Genomic DNA, 19,172 nt, shown 5'->3' with positions numbered 1-19,172 from the left:
TTGATCCTTTTATCATTATATAATGACCTTCTTTTTCTCTTGTTACTGTTTTTGACTTAGTCTATTTTATTTATGTAAGTATGGCCATCCCTGTTCTCTTTCAGTTATCATTTACATGGGCTATCTTTCTCCACCCCTTCACTTTCCCTTCCATGTGTCCTTAAATCTAAAGTGAGTCTATCATAGTCAGCACATTGTTGGGTCTCTTTTCAATCCACTCAGACATTCTATGTCTTTTGATTGGGGAGTTTAGTTCATTCACATTTATTTTATTATTTTTTTGATATACTCATTTAAGAAAAACGAGGTAACATTGATTGATAACATTATATAAGTTTCATGTGTACAGCATTATATTTCTACTTCTGTATACCCTACCACGTGCTCACCACCAAAAATTTATTTTCTGCCCATCACCATACAGTTCATCCCCTTTATCCATTTCACCCTTCCCCTCTGGGAACCACCACTCTGTTCCCTGTATCTATGTATTTGTTTTGTTTTGTTTTGGTTTGTTCATTTATTTTGTTTATTAGTTTTCATATTCCAGATACAAGTAAAATCATATGGTATTTGTCTTTCTCCGTCTGACTTATTTCACTTAGCATAATACCCTCAAGGTCCATCCATGTTGTCACAAATGGCAATGCTTCATCTTTTTTATGGCTGAGCAGTATTCCATTGTGTATTTATAACACATCATCTTTATCCATTCATCTGTTGTTGGGCACTTAAGTTATTGTAAATAATGCCATGATGAACATGGGGGTGCAGATATCTTTTCAGATTAGTGTTTTCATATTCTTTGGATAAATACCCGGAAGTGGGATAGTTGGATCATATGGTAGTTCTATTCTAAAATTTTTGAGGACTCTCCATACTGTTTTGTGTTTTTTTTTTTTTTTTTGCCTCACCAATAGTTTACTCCTTTTTATTGCTGAGTAGTATTCCATTGTATGAATATTCCAGAGTTTCACCCCTTGAAGGACATGTGGGTTGTCTCTTTTTCTTTCTCTCTTGCTATTACAACTAAGGCTGCTATGAACATTTATGTACAGATTTTTCTGTGAACATAAATTTTCATTTTTTTCTGGGATAAATACCCTGGAGTATAGTTGCTGGGCTGTATGATAGGCGCATATTTAGTTTTGTAAGTAACTGACAAACTCTTTTCCAGATCCACACTGTTTTCCACAGTGGCTGCACCAATTTATATTCCCACAAACAGTGTACAAGTGTTCCCCTTTCTTTACATCCTTGTCAACACTTGTTATTTCCTGCCTTTTTATAATAGCCATTCTGACGGGTGTGAAGTGATATCTCATTGTGGTTTTGATTTGCACTTCCCTAAGAGTGATGTTGACCATGTTTTCACATGCTTGTTGGCCATCAGTATGTCTTTTGGGAAAAATGTTTATTCAGATCTTCTGCCTACTTTAAAATCAGGTTGCTTATTTTTTTGTTGTTGAGTTGTATGTTTTCTTTATATTTTTTGGATATTAACCCCTTATTGGATATATCATTGGCAAATATTTTCTATTTGAAAGCTTGTTTTTTAGCTTTATTGGTTTCCTTTGCCGTGTAGAAGCTTTTAGGTTGATGTAATCCCATTTGTTTATTTTTAGTTTTGTTTCTCTTCCTTGAGGAAACATATCTAGAAAGATATTGTTAAGACTGTTGTCAAAGGGAGTAGTGCCTATGTTTTCTCCTAGGAGTTTTAAGGTTTCAGGTCTTACATTCAAGTCTTTAATTTATTTTCAATTTGTTTTTGTGCATGCTGTGAGAGAATAGTCCAGTTTGATTGTTTTGCATGTAGCTGTCCAGTTTTCCCATCACCATTTACTGACGAAACTATCCTTTCTCCATTGTATGTTCTTTGCTCCTTTGCTGTAAATTAATTGTCCAGCTCTTTCTTTTTTCTCAGAATTGCTTTGGCTATTTATGGTCTTTTGTGTTTCATTTAAAATTTAGAATTTTTTGTTCTATTTTGGGAAAAACATCCTTTGTGTTTTGACAGGGATTGCATTGAATCTGTAGATTGCTTTAAGTAATAAGGACATTTTGTAGTTTGCTGAGCTTCCTTAAAACTACTGTTTTATATTTCTCATTAGACAATTCATAGATCTCTTTCATTGACCTGTTTGTCTGTTTTTCTTCCAGTACCATGCTGTTTTGGTTACTATGGCTTTGTAGTATAGTTTGAAATAAGGGCATGTGATACCTCCAGCTTTTTCTTTTTTCTCAGAATTGCTTTGGCAATTTGTGGTCTTTTGTGGTTACATATAAAATTTAGAATTTTTGTTCTATTTTGTGAAAAACGTCCTTGGTGTTTTGACAGGAATTGCATTGAAGCTGTGGATTGCTTTAAGTAATAAGGGCATTTTGACAATGTTACTTCTTCTAATCCATGAGCATTTATTTGTGTTGTCTTCAATTTCTTTCAACAATGTCTTATAGTTTTCAGTGTATAGGTCTTTCACCTCCTAAATTTATTCCTAGGTATTTTATTCTTTTTTGTTGCAACTGTAAATGGAATTGTTTCCTTAATTTCTCTTTCTGCTAGCTCATTGTTAGTATATATAAATGCAGCAGATTTTTGTATATTGACTTTGTATCTGACAACTTTACCGTATTCATTTATTATTTCAAGGAGTTTTTTGGTGGAGTCTTCAGGGCTTTCTATAGATAAAATCATGTCAGTTGCAAATAGTGACAGTTTTACACATTCCTTTCCAATTCGGATTCCCTTTATTTCTTTTTCTTGCCTGATTGCTCTGGCTAGGACTTCCAATATTATGTTGACCAAGAGTGATGAGAGTGGGCATCCTTGTCTTGTTCCAGATCTTAGAAGGATAGTTCTCAATTTTTCACCATTATGATGTTAGCTGTGGGTTGGTCATTTGTTGTGAAGTTCATGGGCTCTGACACTGCAGATGTTGGGGGCAGGGGCCCTGGTTGTGGTTCCTCAGTGGCTGGAGGGACGGTCCTAGGCTCCACTGCTACTGCTGCCCAGTTACCTGTGGCTACAGGTGCTGGTGTGGTTGGGTCGCTGGAGTCATGTGTGCTGCCTTCCCTAGTGCTACTGGGTTCTCTGAAGGTATGGGCTCTGCTGCTATTGTTAGAGGACTGGGACTGCAGGCACCATCTCTGCTGTTCCCTCAGTTCCACTTCCTCCATGTATTCTAATACACCCACGTTTAGATGTACAGAGGCGTGGAATTTTCTGGCATCCTGTTGTTTTGGGCTCAAGCACCTTTTCTGAGTTGTGGATGTTTTATTCGTTGTAGACTGAAGGAGAGGGAAAAGGTAGTTTCTCACTCTGCCATGTTCCTGACCCCATTCACATTTAGAGTGTTTATTGATAGGTAAGGACTTACCATTGCCATTTTGTTAATTGTTTCTGTCTCTTTTGTACTTTTCTTCTTCTGGTCTTATGCTCTGTTGTCTTTCTTTGTGGTTTGGTGATTTTTCCAGTATTAGGCACTTTGATTCTTTTCTCTTCATCTTGTGTATTTTTTTTTTTTTTTTTGTGGTACGTGGGCCTCTCACTGCTGTGGCCTCTCCCATTGCGGAGCACAGGCTCTGGATGCGCAGGCTCAGTGGCCATGGCTCACGGGCCTAGCCGCTTCGCGGCATGTGAGATCTTCCCGGACTGGGGCACGAACCTGTGTCCTCTGCATCGACAGGCGGACTCTCAACCACCGCGCCACCAGGGAAACCCCATCTTGTGTATTTACGTACTTTTTTTGGGTGGTAACCAGAAGGTTCACATCAACCATTTTTAGTTTTAAGCTGATAAAACTGAACTTCATTTGTGTACAGAAACTCTACTATGTATTTCTCCCTCATGCTTTATGTAACTGATGTCAGATTTTACTTCTTTCTATATTGTGTTTTTATTAACAAATTTCTGCGCTTATAATTCTTACTACATTTGTCTTTTAATTTATATACTAGTGTTAAAAAAGATTTATGCTCTTACACTATTGTAGTATTAAATATTCTGAGTTTGTCTTCATATTTACCTCTAGGAGTGGGATTTATACTTTCATATGCTTTTGGGTTGTTGATCAACATCTTTTCATTTCAATTTGAACTCTCTTTAGCAATTCTTGTAACACAGGGCTAGTAGTAAAAAACTACCTCAGTTTTTGTCTTGGAAAGTCTTTATCACTCTTTCATTCTTAAAGGACAATTTTGCCAGGTACAGTGTTATTGGTTGGTAGTTTTTTTCTTTCAGTAATTTGAATATATCATCCCACTCTCTCCTGTCCTTCAAGGTTCCTTCTGAGAAATTTACTCATAGTCTCTTGGGGGCTCCCTTGTATATAAGCCACTTTTCTCATGCTGCTTTCAAAATTTTCTCATTGTCTTTGCCTTTTTATAATTTGTCAGTGTAGACTTCTTTACACCTATGTCAAGACTTTTGGGCTTCATGAGTCTGGGTGTCCATTTCTTTCCATAGACTTGGGTTGTTTTCAGCCATTATTTCTTTAAATAAGCTTTCTGTCCGTTTGTCTCTCTCCACCTTCTGGTACTCCCTTAATGCATATATTCATTCTTTTGATTGTGCCTCATAGGTCCCATATGCTTTCTTGTCTTTTTTTTTTTTCCTTCTTTTTTCTTTTTGTTCCTCCATCTGGCTAACTTCAAATGACCAGGCTTAGATTTTACTGATTTTTTCTTCTGTTTGATCAAGTCTGTTGTTGAAGTTCTGTATTAAATTTTTCAGTTCAGTCATTGCATTCTTCAGCTCCAGGGTATCTTTTTAGTTCTTTTTTATCATTTCTGTTTCTTTATTCAATTTCTCATTTTGTTTTTATATTGTTCTCCTAATTTTGTTTAACTGTATATCCATGTCCCCTTGTAGTTTGCTGAGCTCCCTTAAAACTACTGTTTTATATTTCTCATTAGGCAATTCATAGGTCTACATTACTTTGGGTCAAGCTACTGGAAAATTATTGTGTTCCCTTGGTGGTGTCATGTTACCTTGATTTTTCATTTTCCTTGATCATTCTTTGTGTGTGGATTTAAATGTTACATTTATCCAAAAACACTGTTACAGAAACACTCAGAATAATGTTGACCAACTATCTGGGCACCCTGTGTCCCAGTGAAGTTGACACAAAATTAACCATAGCAATGCTGCAACTGGTAATGTTAATATTTATAAGGAAGACATTGATGACAATAATAAATATGATGGTGATTATGATAACATTAATAAAGATGAATTTGGTAAGAATTGTTATGTTGAAGATAATGGTGATGAAGATGATGTTGAGAATGGAGATGTCGAAGATAATGATGATAATAAGGGAGATGATAGTGTTGATGATGATGGTGATGCTGATGCTGGTGATGATGTTGATGATTATGGTGATGATTAAGATACTAAAGGTGTTTATGAAAATGATGGTTAAAGTGAAGTTGGTAATGATAGTGATAGGTGATAGTCATGGTGATGATGGTGAGATGGAGGAGGATGAGATTGTGAGAATAGTGAGGGTGATAGTAGTTATAATTAGGTTGATGATTATGGTTATGATGAAAGTGAGAAGTATTTTTAGGATGATATAGGGGAAAATATAAATTAAATATAAGAGGTTTGATTCTCTGTGTTGAAAATCAGGAAAGAGACTTCTTTCTTGTCCCTTTATTTTTCCGAATTTCTTTCTTTGTCCTTTTCAAATGTATGTAAACCTATTTAATGCCTAAGTAAGCTGCTCATCAGCCTCCCAACTCAGGAAAGTTTTGTCAAGGACATGGGAGCCATTATGTAGATACAAAGGACAGATTAGTGGTTACCAGAGGGGAAAGGGTAGGGGGAGAAGGTGAAATGGGTAAAGGGGACCAACTGTATGGTGACAGATGGAAACTAAGTTTTTTGGGGTGAGCACACTGTAATATACACAGAAGTAGAAATATAATGTTGTACACATGAAACTTACATGCTATTATAAACCAGTATTACCTCAACAAAAATAAATTTTTAGAAAAGGACATGAGAGCCATCCTTTAAGTATAATCATCAGGGAAGTTAGCACCCAATACCCCTGTGTCCTGGGAGGAGATAAGCATAACTTATTAATTACTTGACTTCCAATAGCAAAACCTACCTAAAGTAATGGGTTGTATTCACTTAGCTATATAGGAAAGTGAGATTTCTTTCTGTCTTTGCAATCCCTTTAGTGGATTGTGTCATGATATCCATCACATTTTGGTTTAATGCTTATTCAGTAATAAAATTGTTTTCATTCTCACATACCTTTGTGGAGAGGTTTTTATGGGTTGGAAGGAGATTTTTTGTTTTAAATTATATTTACCCAACAGTTTTGCTGATGAGGATGGCATTGTCTTGCAGTTCCTCATCTGAGCAGACCAGCTGAAGGTTGATCACCACACAACAGTCAGATAAAAGAACCAGAATTATAAAAAGTTTCCTTTCTAGCTCTCTGCTCTTTTAGAATACTAATCAGTTGAACAATCCTTTCCAAATTCAAGATTTTGTTATCAAATAAACATGGGTAATATGAGCTCTGAAATCCAGTCAGGCTCACTGTATTGTTGGAAAATATTGGAAGACAGAAATGTTACCTGCAGGTCTTTCTGTTAAAAGTGTAATATCTGTCTGTCATGTTTTGGATGGGTATATAAAAATATAGTATTGCAGTTGCTTGAGGGTGATTCTTTTGATTTGGATAGAGTAACATGTTTTCTGCGGTTCTTAGGCCTCATCCCACACAAATGAATTAGTGGCATTTATGGGTAAAGAGTAGCCTAAGAAAACTTAAAAACCATTTTGGATTTTCAGAAACAGGATTGAGAAAAATAGAAGCTGAATTGTGTGAATTAAAGGCACTTTCCCTTGCAGGAGTACCTCCTCTTCTTTGCTTTTCTCATTCCCTCTGCTTCCCAACATTTCTTTATGCCTCCCTGACTCAAACTTATTCCAGGGAAAGGGAAGGTGATAATCGTTTAGACAAGTGGTTTCCTTCATCAGTACATTTCCCTGAGAGGAAGGATGAGGGCACAATTTCTTTAGCTAGTAATGAATTACCTGCCTTATTTGAAGACAAATGTATATATGTCTCATGGATTAGCCCTGAGTCTACTTCATGTCTTATCTCAGATTATACCTCCAAGAGTCCTTTATCACATGATAAAGGGACATGATCTGAAAATAACTGAGAACTTGGATAAATAACTTTGCACCCATATGAAGGCAACAGGATGGAGAGTAGCTTTGCTTGTTACATGGAAAAAGGCAAAAAACGGAAGGTGTTAAGCTGATGAAACAGACCAAAATGCTATATAATTTATATTCTTCTTATCAATGTGACAAAAATGAGCTCTTCCTATTTGTTTTTTTTTATACTGTTCTTGTTCATTTATAGTAATATAGGAGAGAATTAGTTACAGTGCCACACTGTGTCCTCAGAAATCATGGAGTGATAAATATTACAGAATTCATAGGGATGAGTTTTGGAATGTGGAGTCCCTTCCTGCAGGGTCCTCTTCCTCCACCTTCTTCAGATGAGGTGGATTTTCATTTCCCATTCTTCTTAGATTCTGACAGAATCCTTTGACATTTCTCAGGCCCCTTTTTCCCCAGCGATTTGTAGAAATCCCTACAATTATACTGTTGCCAATCAGGCAAGCTATTGGCTTTTCTATATTTTTGTACCTAGCCATCTTACTGAGTTCCTCCATTCTTTGTTTTTTTTTTTAAGGAAACATTTTATTTATTCATCTATTTATTTTATCATTCCACGTTTTAAAAATTTTTATTTTTTTATTGAAGTATGGTTGATTTACAATGTTTACAATGTTAGGTTAGTTTCAGGTGTACAGTACCTTGATTCAGATATATATAGATATCAATATATTCTTTTTCAGATTCCTTTCCCTATAAGCGCTTGCTATTTGGACTGGCAGCAAAGCTGATGCCATTGAGAAGCTACCCCAGACTCCCAGGTAATTCACATACCTTTCTGGCCACCTGATAGTACTCATTTCAAGGCTTTTCCCTGGGACCCAGGACTTTGCAGAAGTACTCCACAGCGTTTACAGCCCCATGCATAGTGTTGTGTACTGGCTGCTGCCTAGAATTCTGCAACTGGTAGCTGCATGGAATTCTGCTACCAGAAGATTGTTCATTTGATGGAGCAAGCACTTCAGAGTCTGGAAGATCATATAAAGTGTTATGGTGGTCAAGGGAAGTTGGCTGTCTACCATCCCCCCACAAGTATGCAAGAACTAAGAACTTTGGAGATCCATGAAGAGGGGTTGATAATGGCTGCACTTGAAGCCTTTCCATTAAAGGTGAGCTGGCAGAAGTTGCAGTGGTGTACCCAGAAGATGGGTGAGTCTCCCATCGATTTCATCAGTGATTTGTTGATGTTTTCTCTATGTTTTTTGGCCTAGATCTAAGGGCAGATCAAACTCATCCTCTGACCCTAACTACCTTTTGTCTTGGCTCTTTTGTTGATTCTTAAAACTCATTTTAGGGAAAATGTAGTAAAGCAAGGACAGACTATTACTCAAATCTTAGCAGCATCTACTCATTTTTGGTACACCCAAGCGAAAAATTAAAAATGGAGAAATTCTGAGCTTCCAGGTTGGTGAATGCATCCAGGTGCTGGGAGGGTGGTGCACCCCATTTCCATGCAGGCAGAAGCTCTTATACTCTGGATCCTTCTTGACCTCACTCTATGCAGTACTTCATCTAGCTGTTCCTTTGTGTTCTTTACAATATCCCTTTACAATAAACTGATAAATGTAAAAAAAGGAGACATTTAAAAACTACTGTGTTCATTGCTCGGTCAGAACTATTTACTAAGGGGAATAACCCCTACTCTGGAGGACTTACGAAAGGGACAAAAGAGGAAGGGAAGATGTATGACCATATTGCCAGAAGTCAGGATATTAGAAGGGGGATTATAGAAAGAAACCCTTGAGGATGAAGGAATTGCATAAATAGGGAATCAGGAAAGCCCAGAAAGCTAGGGAATAATTGGCAAATGGCTTAAAATGGACAGATTTATGGAATCTCAAGAGTTGAGAACTGGTGATACTGGTGATACTTATTCTGCAATTTCCTCAGGAATTTCTATCACATTCCATTTAGTGATAGATCAACATAGGATGCTGGTATCTTATATCAGCCTTTTTCCTTGTTCATTTTTCTACTTGATTTTTTTTTTAAATTTTTATCTTGCACAGTTCCCATATTGTCAGGTCCTCTGACTGGGAAACATGTTTTGTTACTTTCTCCTGATTCTTCTGTAAATCTATTTGGGAGAGTACAGCTGTGAAACATAAAGGCTACCATATTCTGTACTCCGAATGGAGTATCTGTGGAGCTCCTCTCAAGGACGTATCAGAATTTGTTATTATATGTCCATTGAAAGAAAGGAGGTATGGTAGAGAATGGCAGTCTCACAACATGGTAGAAAAGCACCTTGAGTTGAAACAATGCATTGTTTTGGGCTCCAGAGAATAATATTGATACTGTCACCTGCAAGATATAGAACTGAGATATAGAACCAATAAAAACATTTTACCAAAAGGATAAGCCATGGTCACGTGTAAAACAATATCCTTTGTTGAAAGCTCAATTAGAAGGAATAAAAGTAATTATAAAAGAATTAGAATAAAACAAGGGATACTTTAAAAAAGGCACTCACTATATGGTACTCCTATACTTCCAATAAAGAAGGAAATTAAACTTCATAAAGATGGTTGTTCTCTATATAGATTTGTACAAGATGTTAGAGAACTAAAAACATTTGTTCCATCAACCCATGCAACTACTCTGACTTTGGTAACTTTGTCTAAGTTTTTCTCTATAATTGATCTATCTTCTGAATATCTGGTAATGATGGAGACTAGTGAGGATTATGATGAGATGAAGATAAAGATGTTAATGAAGATGCTGCTGGTAATAATAGTGACTGTGATGAATAATAATGAAAATGAGGATGATGAAGGTGGTGATAATGGTGGCAGTGATGCTACTGAAGGTCCTGTTGATGACAGTGATGATATGCATGAGGATAATGGATATGATGGTGATGATAATGGTAAACAAAAGGCTTATGATGGTGATGACGATGATGGTGGTGAAGATGAAGATGATGGTGGTGAAAATGAAGATGATGATAAAGATGATGCTAATGGTAATTGTAATGAAGATGGTGAAAACAATGGTGAGGAGGATGATAGTGATGATAAAGATGATGACCGGTAGTAATGATGATGTAAAGAATGCTGAGAATGCTGCTCCTCATGAAGATGGTAATGGTGATAACAATAAGAATGAAGATAGTGAGATAGTGATGATGATGGTCATCTAGTGATGATGGTGATGATGAATGCAAAGCTGATGAGGGTATGGTGTGGATGAAAATGATGAGAATGGTGATGATGGTGTGAGGAAGATGATGCTAATGACAATGGTGATGGAAATATTGTAAATGATAGTTGTAATGAAGGTTATCATGGTGATGAGAATGGTGATGATGATAATGTAGATGATGGTGATGAAGCAGAAGATGATGATGATTCTAGAGATGAGGATATTGATGAAGATTGTGAAGATGATGATGATATGTTCATGATAAAGATGATGAAGTAGTGATTTGAATGATGAAAATGATATAACAAAGATGATGGTTATGATGAAGAAAATAAAGATGATGATAATAATGAAATGATGATGATGGTGTTCATGATGGTGATAATGGTAGAGAAGATGATGGTGGTGATAATGAAAATGATAATAATCATGATGATTGTAAGGTTGATCATGGTGATAATGATAGCAGTAATGCTGACTGTGATGATAACAGCAAAGATATTTGTGATGATCTTGGCGACAAGAATAATGCAAGTGATAAGATAATAATGGTGATGATAAAGATAAAGATGGTGAATGATGGCAATGTACATATTGGTGATGATGATACCTATGATGGTGAGAAATGTAGGGAAAATAATATTGGTGATGATGATTTTGATGATGATAAGAATCTGATTATGTTGACGAATATGGTGATGATCATTATGAAGAAGAAGATGATGATGATGATAGTGAATGTGATGATGGCAATTATGATTGTGATGATGGTAATAATGAAGATGAAAATGATGATGGTGATGATAATGAAGATGAAGATTATTATTATAATAATAAAGTGAGCAATAATGAAGATGGTGATAACTGAGATAATGAAAAACATGCAGGTGGTAATGAAAATGATGATGATGATGGAGATGAAATGAGGATGATAATATGAGGTAGTAATGATGGCAATGATGATGCTAACGGTGATGATGATGATGAAGATGAAGATGAAGATCGTGCTTAGGGTGATGACCATGACAAAGATGATGAGGTAAGGATAATGATGATAATGAGAACGATGGTGATGATGGTGACGAATATCATGATGATGAAGGTGAAGATGAAGTAATGATTATAGTGATGATAGGTATAAAGATAGGATGTGATAATAAAGATAATGGTGACGATGATGATGATTTTGATGGTGATAATTACGGAGATGATGGAGATTGTGATGATGACTATGCTGGTAATGGTAAGGATGAGGATGGTGAGGATGATACATATGAAGATGATGGTGATTGATGATGATAGTGATGAAAATGGTAATAATACAGATGATAAATATGGTCATGATTCCAGTAATGATAATGATGGTGATAATGAAGATGATGATAAAAGTGATGACGATGGTGATTAAGAAAATGGTGATGGTGCTGATGATGCAAGTGACAATTATGGTGGTTTAGATGGTAAAGATGATTATAATGGTGGATTATTTGCTTGGGCTGCTGTAACAAAATGCTACAGACTGGGTAGCTTGAACAACATAGATTTATTTTCTCATAGTTCTGGAGGCTGGAAGTCTAAGATCAAAGAGCCAGCAGGGTTGGTTTATTGTGAGGACTCTCTCCGCAACTCGCAGACGGCACCTTCTCATTGTGTCTCACATGATCTTTTCTTTGTGCATGACAGGGAAAAGTGAGATCTAGTGTCTCTTCCTCTTCTTATAAGGACACAAATCCAATAGGAATAGAGCCCCAACTTTATGACTTCGTTTGACTTTAATTACCTCCTTAAAGGCCCTATCTCCAAATACAATCACATTTGAGTTTAGGGCTTCAGCATATGTATTTGGGGGACAAAATTCAGTTCATAACAGATGGTGACAATGATAATGAAGATGATGGTGTGGGGCAATGATGATGAGGATGGTGATGGTTCTGATGAAGATGATGGTGATGTTGATGATCATGATAATGATGCTGCTGATGCTTATGTGAATGATGATGGTGATAAAGATGATGACTGTGATTATTACGAAGATTCTTTTGATGATGAAGAAGATGATAATGTTGATAATTGTGATGGTGATGGTAATAATGATGATGAAGATGATGTTTATGTTTATGGTGGTGATGATGATATTGATTTTCATGGTGATAGTGATGATGATGGCAATGGGGACAGGGAGGGAGGGATGAATATTTGGAGCACATTAGAATTTTAGGGCAGTGAAACTGTTCTGTATGATACTGTAACGGCGAATAATACTATGCATTTTTCAAAATCAATAGAATTTACAACACAAGAGTGAACCCTCGTGTACATGAATTTGAACGTATCAGTATTGCCTCACCAATTATAACAAATGTACCACACTGTTATAAAACGTTAATAATAAGGGTACCTGTGTGTGTATGTGTGTGTGGGGGGGTGCGTGTTGGGATATATGAGAATTCTGTGCTTCCCACTAAATTTTTAGGTAAAACTAAAACTGCTCTAAAATGTAAATAGTGTTAGTTTAAAAAAAGCCAACCATCCTAAAAATGAGCCAGAAAGAAAAAATAGATCAACAATAAAGGAATTAGAGTTAGACTGATATCCAACTTTTCAATAGTATTCTGGATACAAGAAAGCAATGGAGCTATCATTTTTTAATATTGAGGAAAAGAACTTTGAGCCTAAACTTTTTACCTAGCTAAATTGTTATCCAAATGTGAAGGAATGATAAAAATATTCTTTGGGATACTAGGCCTTACAGGGTCTGCTACACAAGAACCCACATTGAAAACTTGATCTTTGAAGCCCTCAAATGAGAATAGAAAAAAATCCAAATGATAGTTCGAGAAATATAGCAAGTTAAGAGGATCAAATTTCTTTGCTAAGTTTATTTATGTCTTAAAAAGAAAATAAAAATAATTCCAGGACTAAAGGGAAGGAAAAAATGAATGTATATTTATCATAACCCGTAACTAAAATTATAGACAATGTTAACATAATGGAGATGAGATGTGACCAAATTAATTTGAGAGCATGCTGAACTTCTTATTTTATTAGGGAGAAGTTATAGGTATTAATACCTTTAAGAAATTAAGAAAAATAAACATGCACGTGATTCTTAAGGGCAAAAACCATAGAACATTTAAAAATCATAACTTTTAAAACAATATGGAGAGGAAAACACTGTCCAATAGAAAGCACTTAGTGGATACAGGAGAAACAAGAAGAAAATCTGTAGTATAATCTGATTCCAGGCATTTCATAAAAGCTCATCCATCAATGTAAATTCATTTAGTTCAACAGCAAGAAAATCATATTTCCTCTTCTTTCAGATACCAAACACCGAGTTGCCCAGTCCCCAAGGTTTTAATATTTTATGAGGCTGGCTATGCTTAGCAATAAAGCAATTAGTGCATATGTAGCTGATATCCAAATTATGGCATCCATAATTTGTCTGTGTTCTGGTTTTGCTCCAAACAGTCTTGTGGTCTGGTCATAAAGAAACAAAGAGAGACATATATATATGCTGTGTCTAAGGAGAAATATGAACATTTTTACCCTTAGCTTGTTGAAAAGGAAAAAAAAAGGAACTCAAAATAGTCTGGTGACTACTCTCCTTTTGTCACTAGAGGGAGCTCATGATTCACTTTTACTCGACTGAAAAATAATTGCAACTTTTCAAAGTGGACCTGTTTTTTCCATCCTTACTACTCTGAGCCAATATTTTCTTTCCAGGGAATCCCGGTCCTTCTGCTTGGTCCAGAGGCTCTGGAAGTCTAGATATGCTTGAGAGGATTAATCTGTGCTGGAGGACATAATGGAAGCTAACAAAGTTTACATTCCTTCATATGTTCATTAGTCACGAGAGTTAATGACTATGCTGTAGTTATGTAACAGGGAAGAGTCAATTTTGACTCCATGTTGGATCTATTCCTTTGACTTTAACCTTTGCTTTTTGTTGCTTTTGTTATTATAATCATATATAATGGCCTGCCTCGGGGAACCCTGCCCCTCTGCCTGAATGTTAAAGTGCCTCTGTTTAGCTCACAGGGAGACAATCTGACCCTGTCCACCTGTGAATGGCTGCAGAAAAGAAGAAATTAACACATCCCCTCACCGAGGCTGGCCATTCCAGCAAGACTGATGGCCCTTTTTACTTTACTTCCTCACCGCCTCTCCCTCTCTGTTCTATAAAATATACTGGCATCCAGACCCCAATAAGATGTTTTTTGGGGACTCTAGTCCACCATCTTCTCGATCTGCTGGCTTTCCGAATCAAGTCGTATTCCTTGCCTCAGCACCTCGTCTCCTATTTACTGGCCTGTCATGCGGCGAGCAGAGTGAACTTGGACTTGGTAACAGAGTCCTGCTAAACTTGTAGCAATGGTAGTGCTATCTGGCTACCTGAGCTACAGAGGCCCCTTTCTCCTCACACAACACACACACACACACACACACACACACACACAGATATTTCTGTAAGAGCTTGGAATTAGCGAGGCAGCCAGTGGTGAAGAAAACTTGCATTTTTCCAATTACTGCCCCCAAAATGCTTCAGTTCGAAATATTTCAGTTCAGCATCTGTCGAAGTTTAGTCATCTTCTAAATGTAGTGGGAAAGCAAAGACTGATTCTTTTTTAAATAAAGATTTTGTAATTATAAAATGATTTTTTCTTTATTAGAGGGTATTATTTGATTGTCTAGATGTAGCCATGTCTAGAAAATAAAGAACATAGGACGGTCCAAAAGAAACATTCATGACCTTCAAATTAAGAATATAAATTAGAGGGCTTCCCTGGTGGCGCAGTGGTTGAGAACCTGCCTGCTAATGCAGGGGACACGGGTTCGAGCCCTGGTCTGGGAGGATCCCACATGCCGCGGAGCAACTAGGCCCGTGAGCCACAACTACTGAGCCTGCGCGTCTGGGGCCTGTGCTCCGCAACAAGAGAGGCCACGACAGTGAGAGGCCCGCGCACCACGATGAAGAGTGGCCCCCGCTTGCCACAACTAGAGAAAGCCCTCACACAGAAACGAAGACCCAACACAGCAAAAATAAATTAATTAATTAATAAAACAAAGGACTAGTCTTTGCCAAAGAATGATTGCAATTAAAAAAAAAAAGAATATAAATTAGAATTCAGTTAAGGGGACAGAATTTCACATGCAGAACTGGTCTGAGACTCAGGAAGTACAAGGCAGTCTTGACCCTTTACCAGTAATACACTTTGGGACACAGAAAATTTACATTTAGGTGAGGCTAGAACCTGAGATAATATGGAATGGGGCAGATGCTGGAGGAAAGGCCCAGCTTCAGGTGATAAAAATAAGCCCAGTGGGAAGGCAGAGGTTCAGAAACCTGCCTTGTTTCTAACATCAGAGGGAGGGTACCGAAGGGTGGGCTCGTATGGGAGTGCATGTGGTATTAGTTGGTAGGGGAGTAAGCAGTGTTTTAGACAATACTTGACTACCTCCTCTGTATCTCAAGACTTAAAAACAATCATGTCAATATAGCACCTTAAAAATATTGTTGAAAAACGATCACTTTTGGAGAATGCTTTTCTCTTGTTCTTTCCTTATTCAGAACAGGCAGTGACAGATAGGTGTAGTCAAGGCCAAGCCTGCATAGACATTAGAATCTCCTCTGGTGCTTTAAAAATATAACCATTTTGGAAAATTCTTTGGTAGTATATCTAAAGTTGAACATATACATACAAAGCAATTTCACTTTTAGGTATAAAGCAGTGTCTCCCAACCTTTTTTCATTATCATCCCCCAAGAGCCTTTTTAGACAATTTGTCCTTATCATGCCCACCCCACCATGAAATTTTAATACTCCAGATATAGTGTATATTGGTTTATTATGAACTGGGGCCTTTTAGAGGGCCACAAATCACTATAATATCTAAGATTTTTTTCGCCTCCCCAGGAACCAGTCTTTATCCTCTTGAGGGTGCTATTGCTTTGCTAGATAATGCATGGTTTCAAGCCTAGAAATGAGGGCCTATGTTCATCAAAAAGCATGTATAAGAATGTTCTTAGCAGCTTTATTCATATTTGCCCCAAACTGTGCATCAACCAGTGAATGGTTAAAAGTATTGTGAGGGAATTCCCTGGCGGCCCAATGGTTAGGACTCCGTGCTTTCACTGCCAGGGGCCCGGGGTTCAACCCCTGGTCGGGGAAACTAGGACCCTGCAAGCTGTGGCACAGCCAAAAAAAAAAAAAAAATGTATTGTGGTACATCCATACAACTAAACTACTACACAGCAAAAAAAAAAAGAAAAAAGGAAATGGACCACTGATTCACACAACTGTACATTTGTTTTATGCATTTTTTCTATGTGTGTTATGAAACATATATTGATGACCATCTCCCCCGTCCTCGCAGATAGACAATTGAATCAGAGTCTCTGGGAGTGGGGTCTGGGCAGTGCCAATTTTGAAAAGCTCCTCAGGCAATTTTAATGTGCACGTTAAACGTAAGAGACACTGAGGTGGTGGCAGAAGCATGGATTTTAGAACCAGAGAATCATGGGTTCAATTCCTGCCATTTACTAATTGTTGTGTGTCTAAGACAGTTTTCTCATGTGTAAAAAGGGCATGAACATGCTATTTATCTCATAGGGCTGTTGTGTGGATTAAATGGCATGTCAAAGTAGAAGTCCCAGAATACAGGAAGTGCTTCATAAATGCTAGTTTCCAACCTCTTTATACCTTTTCACTACTCTGAGTACTAGGAAGAGCTTAATAGCTATTGCAACTACCGTGGCCCCAGGAATCTTGCCCCAAGTTAGAAGTGCTCATGTATGCACATAATTGCTTGAATTATTAAATGTGGATGTTATGCTGCAGCCCCTTCAGCCCCTACCCGAACAGATATCGTATACAGAATATTTTCATTAGTGATTTACTTCGTGGGCTAGTGTTATTTTTCCCGGCTGCCACTCCTACTTATTCTCTATCTCTTGCCATTCTGTTTTCTAACCTTTGCCCCATGATGAAATCAGGTGAGGACTAGTATCAAGCACTTAAGCTTGTCAGATATAGGTCAGATGTACTCATCCATAGTAACTTTTCTTCTATTGCTCCTTCAAATTAGACCAAGAAACGTCTTTCCTCTGGACTCTCTCTCCATGGACTCTCAGCACATAGTTTTTCAGAATATTTTTCAGAACGTTTGGCATTATTTTAGTTTAAACGTTTTTTTTTAAAACATCACCCCCATGATCTGATAGGTTGGGACATATCTTAGTATTATTTCTACTTCTGGGAATGGGATTTCTGACTTTTCCCAGAGCTAGAAATAATATAATCTCAGACTTGAAATTTTCCTAAAGATCACATAGCCTAACTTCCCTATGTGGTATGTGAAATCCCATTACAATATTCCTGCTAAGTAGTTATTGAGTTTCTGCTGGAACACCTTCAGTGATAGGCTGTTTACTACCTCCCAAAGGTGGCCCACATCATTTTCTTTGTCGGGCTCTGACTGTTGGAAGTGATTTGATAGTCTCTGGGGACCTTCTACCTCTAGGATTCTATGATTATTATGGTTTTATTATTCTCTGAGGCAGTGCTTCTTAAAGCATGACCTGTAGACCCCCTGCATCTGGATCATCTGGGAGTGCTTGTGACAGATGCAGATTTTTAAGCCTCCCCCAAAGTTTGTGAGGCTACTAGCCATTTGTGCCCCTCTTCATATTTATATAGGGTACAGATGCTGATATCACCTTTCCCTTGAATTGACCTTGATGTTTTAACTGGTCAATCTAATCTGGATGTGCTTGAGAAGGGGGAGTACAGGAAGGGACAGATTATGATTTGCTCCAAACTTAGAGCCTCTGAGACAACCATGCCCTTTCGTTTTTCCGGGAGTATTATATCCTGCCCTATGTTTGGTGGCTATGTTCAGGGCCTGGCCCCAATTTTCTTTGCTCTGGCTGTACTCTTCTCACAGTGGTTCTAGCCCTCCTTCCTGGGATAGTATGAAGGCAGCATATGCTCTCAGGCCTCTCTGGAAGTTTTTGTTTTAATAATTGACTAGAGAGAAATGCCTCTTTTGACTCATGATTTATGCAATTATTCAAGCACTAGTGTTTAGCAGCACAAAAATGAACCCAGGGTTAATTTATACACCATTAGCTTTGAATCCATTTATATGTATGCTGCTCCAGATGTGTATGCTGTATGATATAACTGAGTCTTGGGAACCAACATTTATAAAGAGTTACTAAATTACTCATTGACAGTTTTAAAATAGTTTAAGTTTCTTTACTCAACAAAGCATCTTATTGTCAAAATAAAATGATAGGGGTGAGGGGTGGTTTATTTTCACAGTGATTCTTGAAAGGAATATAGAATTTATAAAATGTTCGTCACACTCAACTGAAGTTGGTCATCCGCACTCAGGAAATAGCTTGTCAGGTCCCAACCCTAATGCCAAACATGCCAGAAGAAGGCAATCGTGAATAACCTGTCTGCAGCAGCAGGTAGAATAGAAGCCATGGCTGTATGGATATCCTCCTATTCATATATATATATTTAAAGATGTATTTCATTTTATTTATTTAATTAATTTATTTATTTGGCCGTGCTGCGCAGCATGTGGGATCTTAGTTCCCTGACCAGGGATCGAACCCAGGCCCTTGGCAGTTAGAACACGGAGTCCTAACCATTGGACCACCAGGGAATTTCCCTCCTATTCATCTTAAATTGCTAGTTGGAAAGGCAGCAGGGTGCTGATAAAGTCCTGAGCCAGACCCAGTTGTTGACATGAAACAGCTCAGGACATTTCCTCTCCTATGCCTTCCCTCCATTGACACA

At 37.4% G+C, this 19,172-nt stretch overlaps 1 protein-coding gene across 1 annotated transcript; it reads left to right on the top strand.

Annotated features, from left to right (window-relative positions):
* The first annotated feature begins 9,883 nt into the window (after positions 1 to 9,883).
* On the top strand, positions 9,884 to 11,768 carry GCNA (germ cell nuclear acidic peptidase). The gene is made up of 6 exons (XM_024744084.1): positions 9,884 to 10,085; positions 10,197 to 10,248; positions 10,359 to 10,431; positions 10,804 to 11,130; positions 11,405 to 11,603; positions 11,686 to 11,768. The coding sequence occupies exons 1-6, from the start codon at positions 9,884 to 9,886 to the stop codon at positions 11,766 to 11,768; spliced, it is 936 nt and encodes a 311-aa protein (XP_024599852.1).
* The last annotated feature ends 7,404 nt before the right edge of the window (positions 11,769 to 19,172 follow it).

Source organism: Neophocaena asiaeorientalis, unplaced genomic scaffold (genome assembly GCF_003031525.2).
Source record: "Neophocaena asiaeorientalis asiaeorientalis breed wild unplaced genomic scaffold, Neophocaena_asiaeorientalis_V1.1 scaffold857, whole genome shotgun sequence".
Lineage (NCBI taxonomy): Eukaryota > Metazoa > Chordata > Mammalia > Artiodactyla > Phocoenidae > Neophocaena > Neophocaena asiaeorientalis.
This window is presented reverse-complemented; position numbering and strand designations above follow the sequence as displayed.

What these genes read in the sequence shown, in the direction of transcription:
- GCNA (XM_024744084.1), top strand. Translation starts at nt 9,884, where the DNA reads ATGGAGACTAGTGAGGATTATGATGAGATGAAGATAAAGATGTTAATG. An exon ending in TGATGAGAATGGTGATGATG is followed by an intron (nt 10,432 to 10,803) that starts GTGTGAGGAAGA and finishes GATGATTGTAAG; the next exon opens with GTTGATCATGGTGATAATGA. An exon ending in TGATGACTATGCTGGTAATG is followed by an intron (nt 11,604 to 11,685) that starts GTAAGGATGAGG and finishes GTAATAATACAG; the next exon opens with ATGATAAATATGGTCATGAT.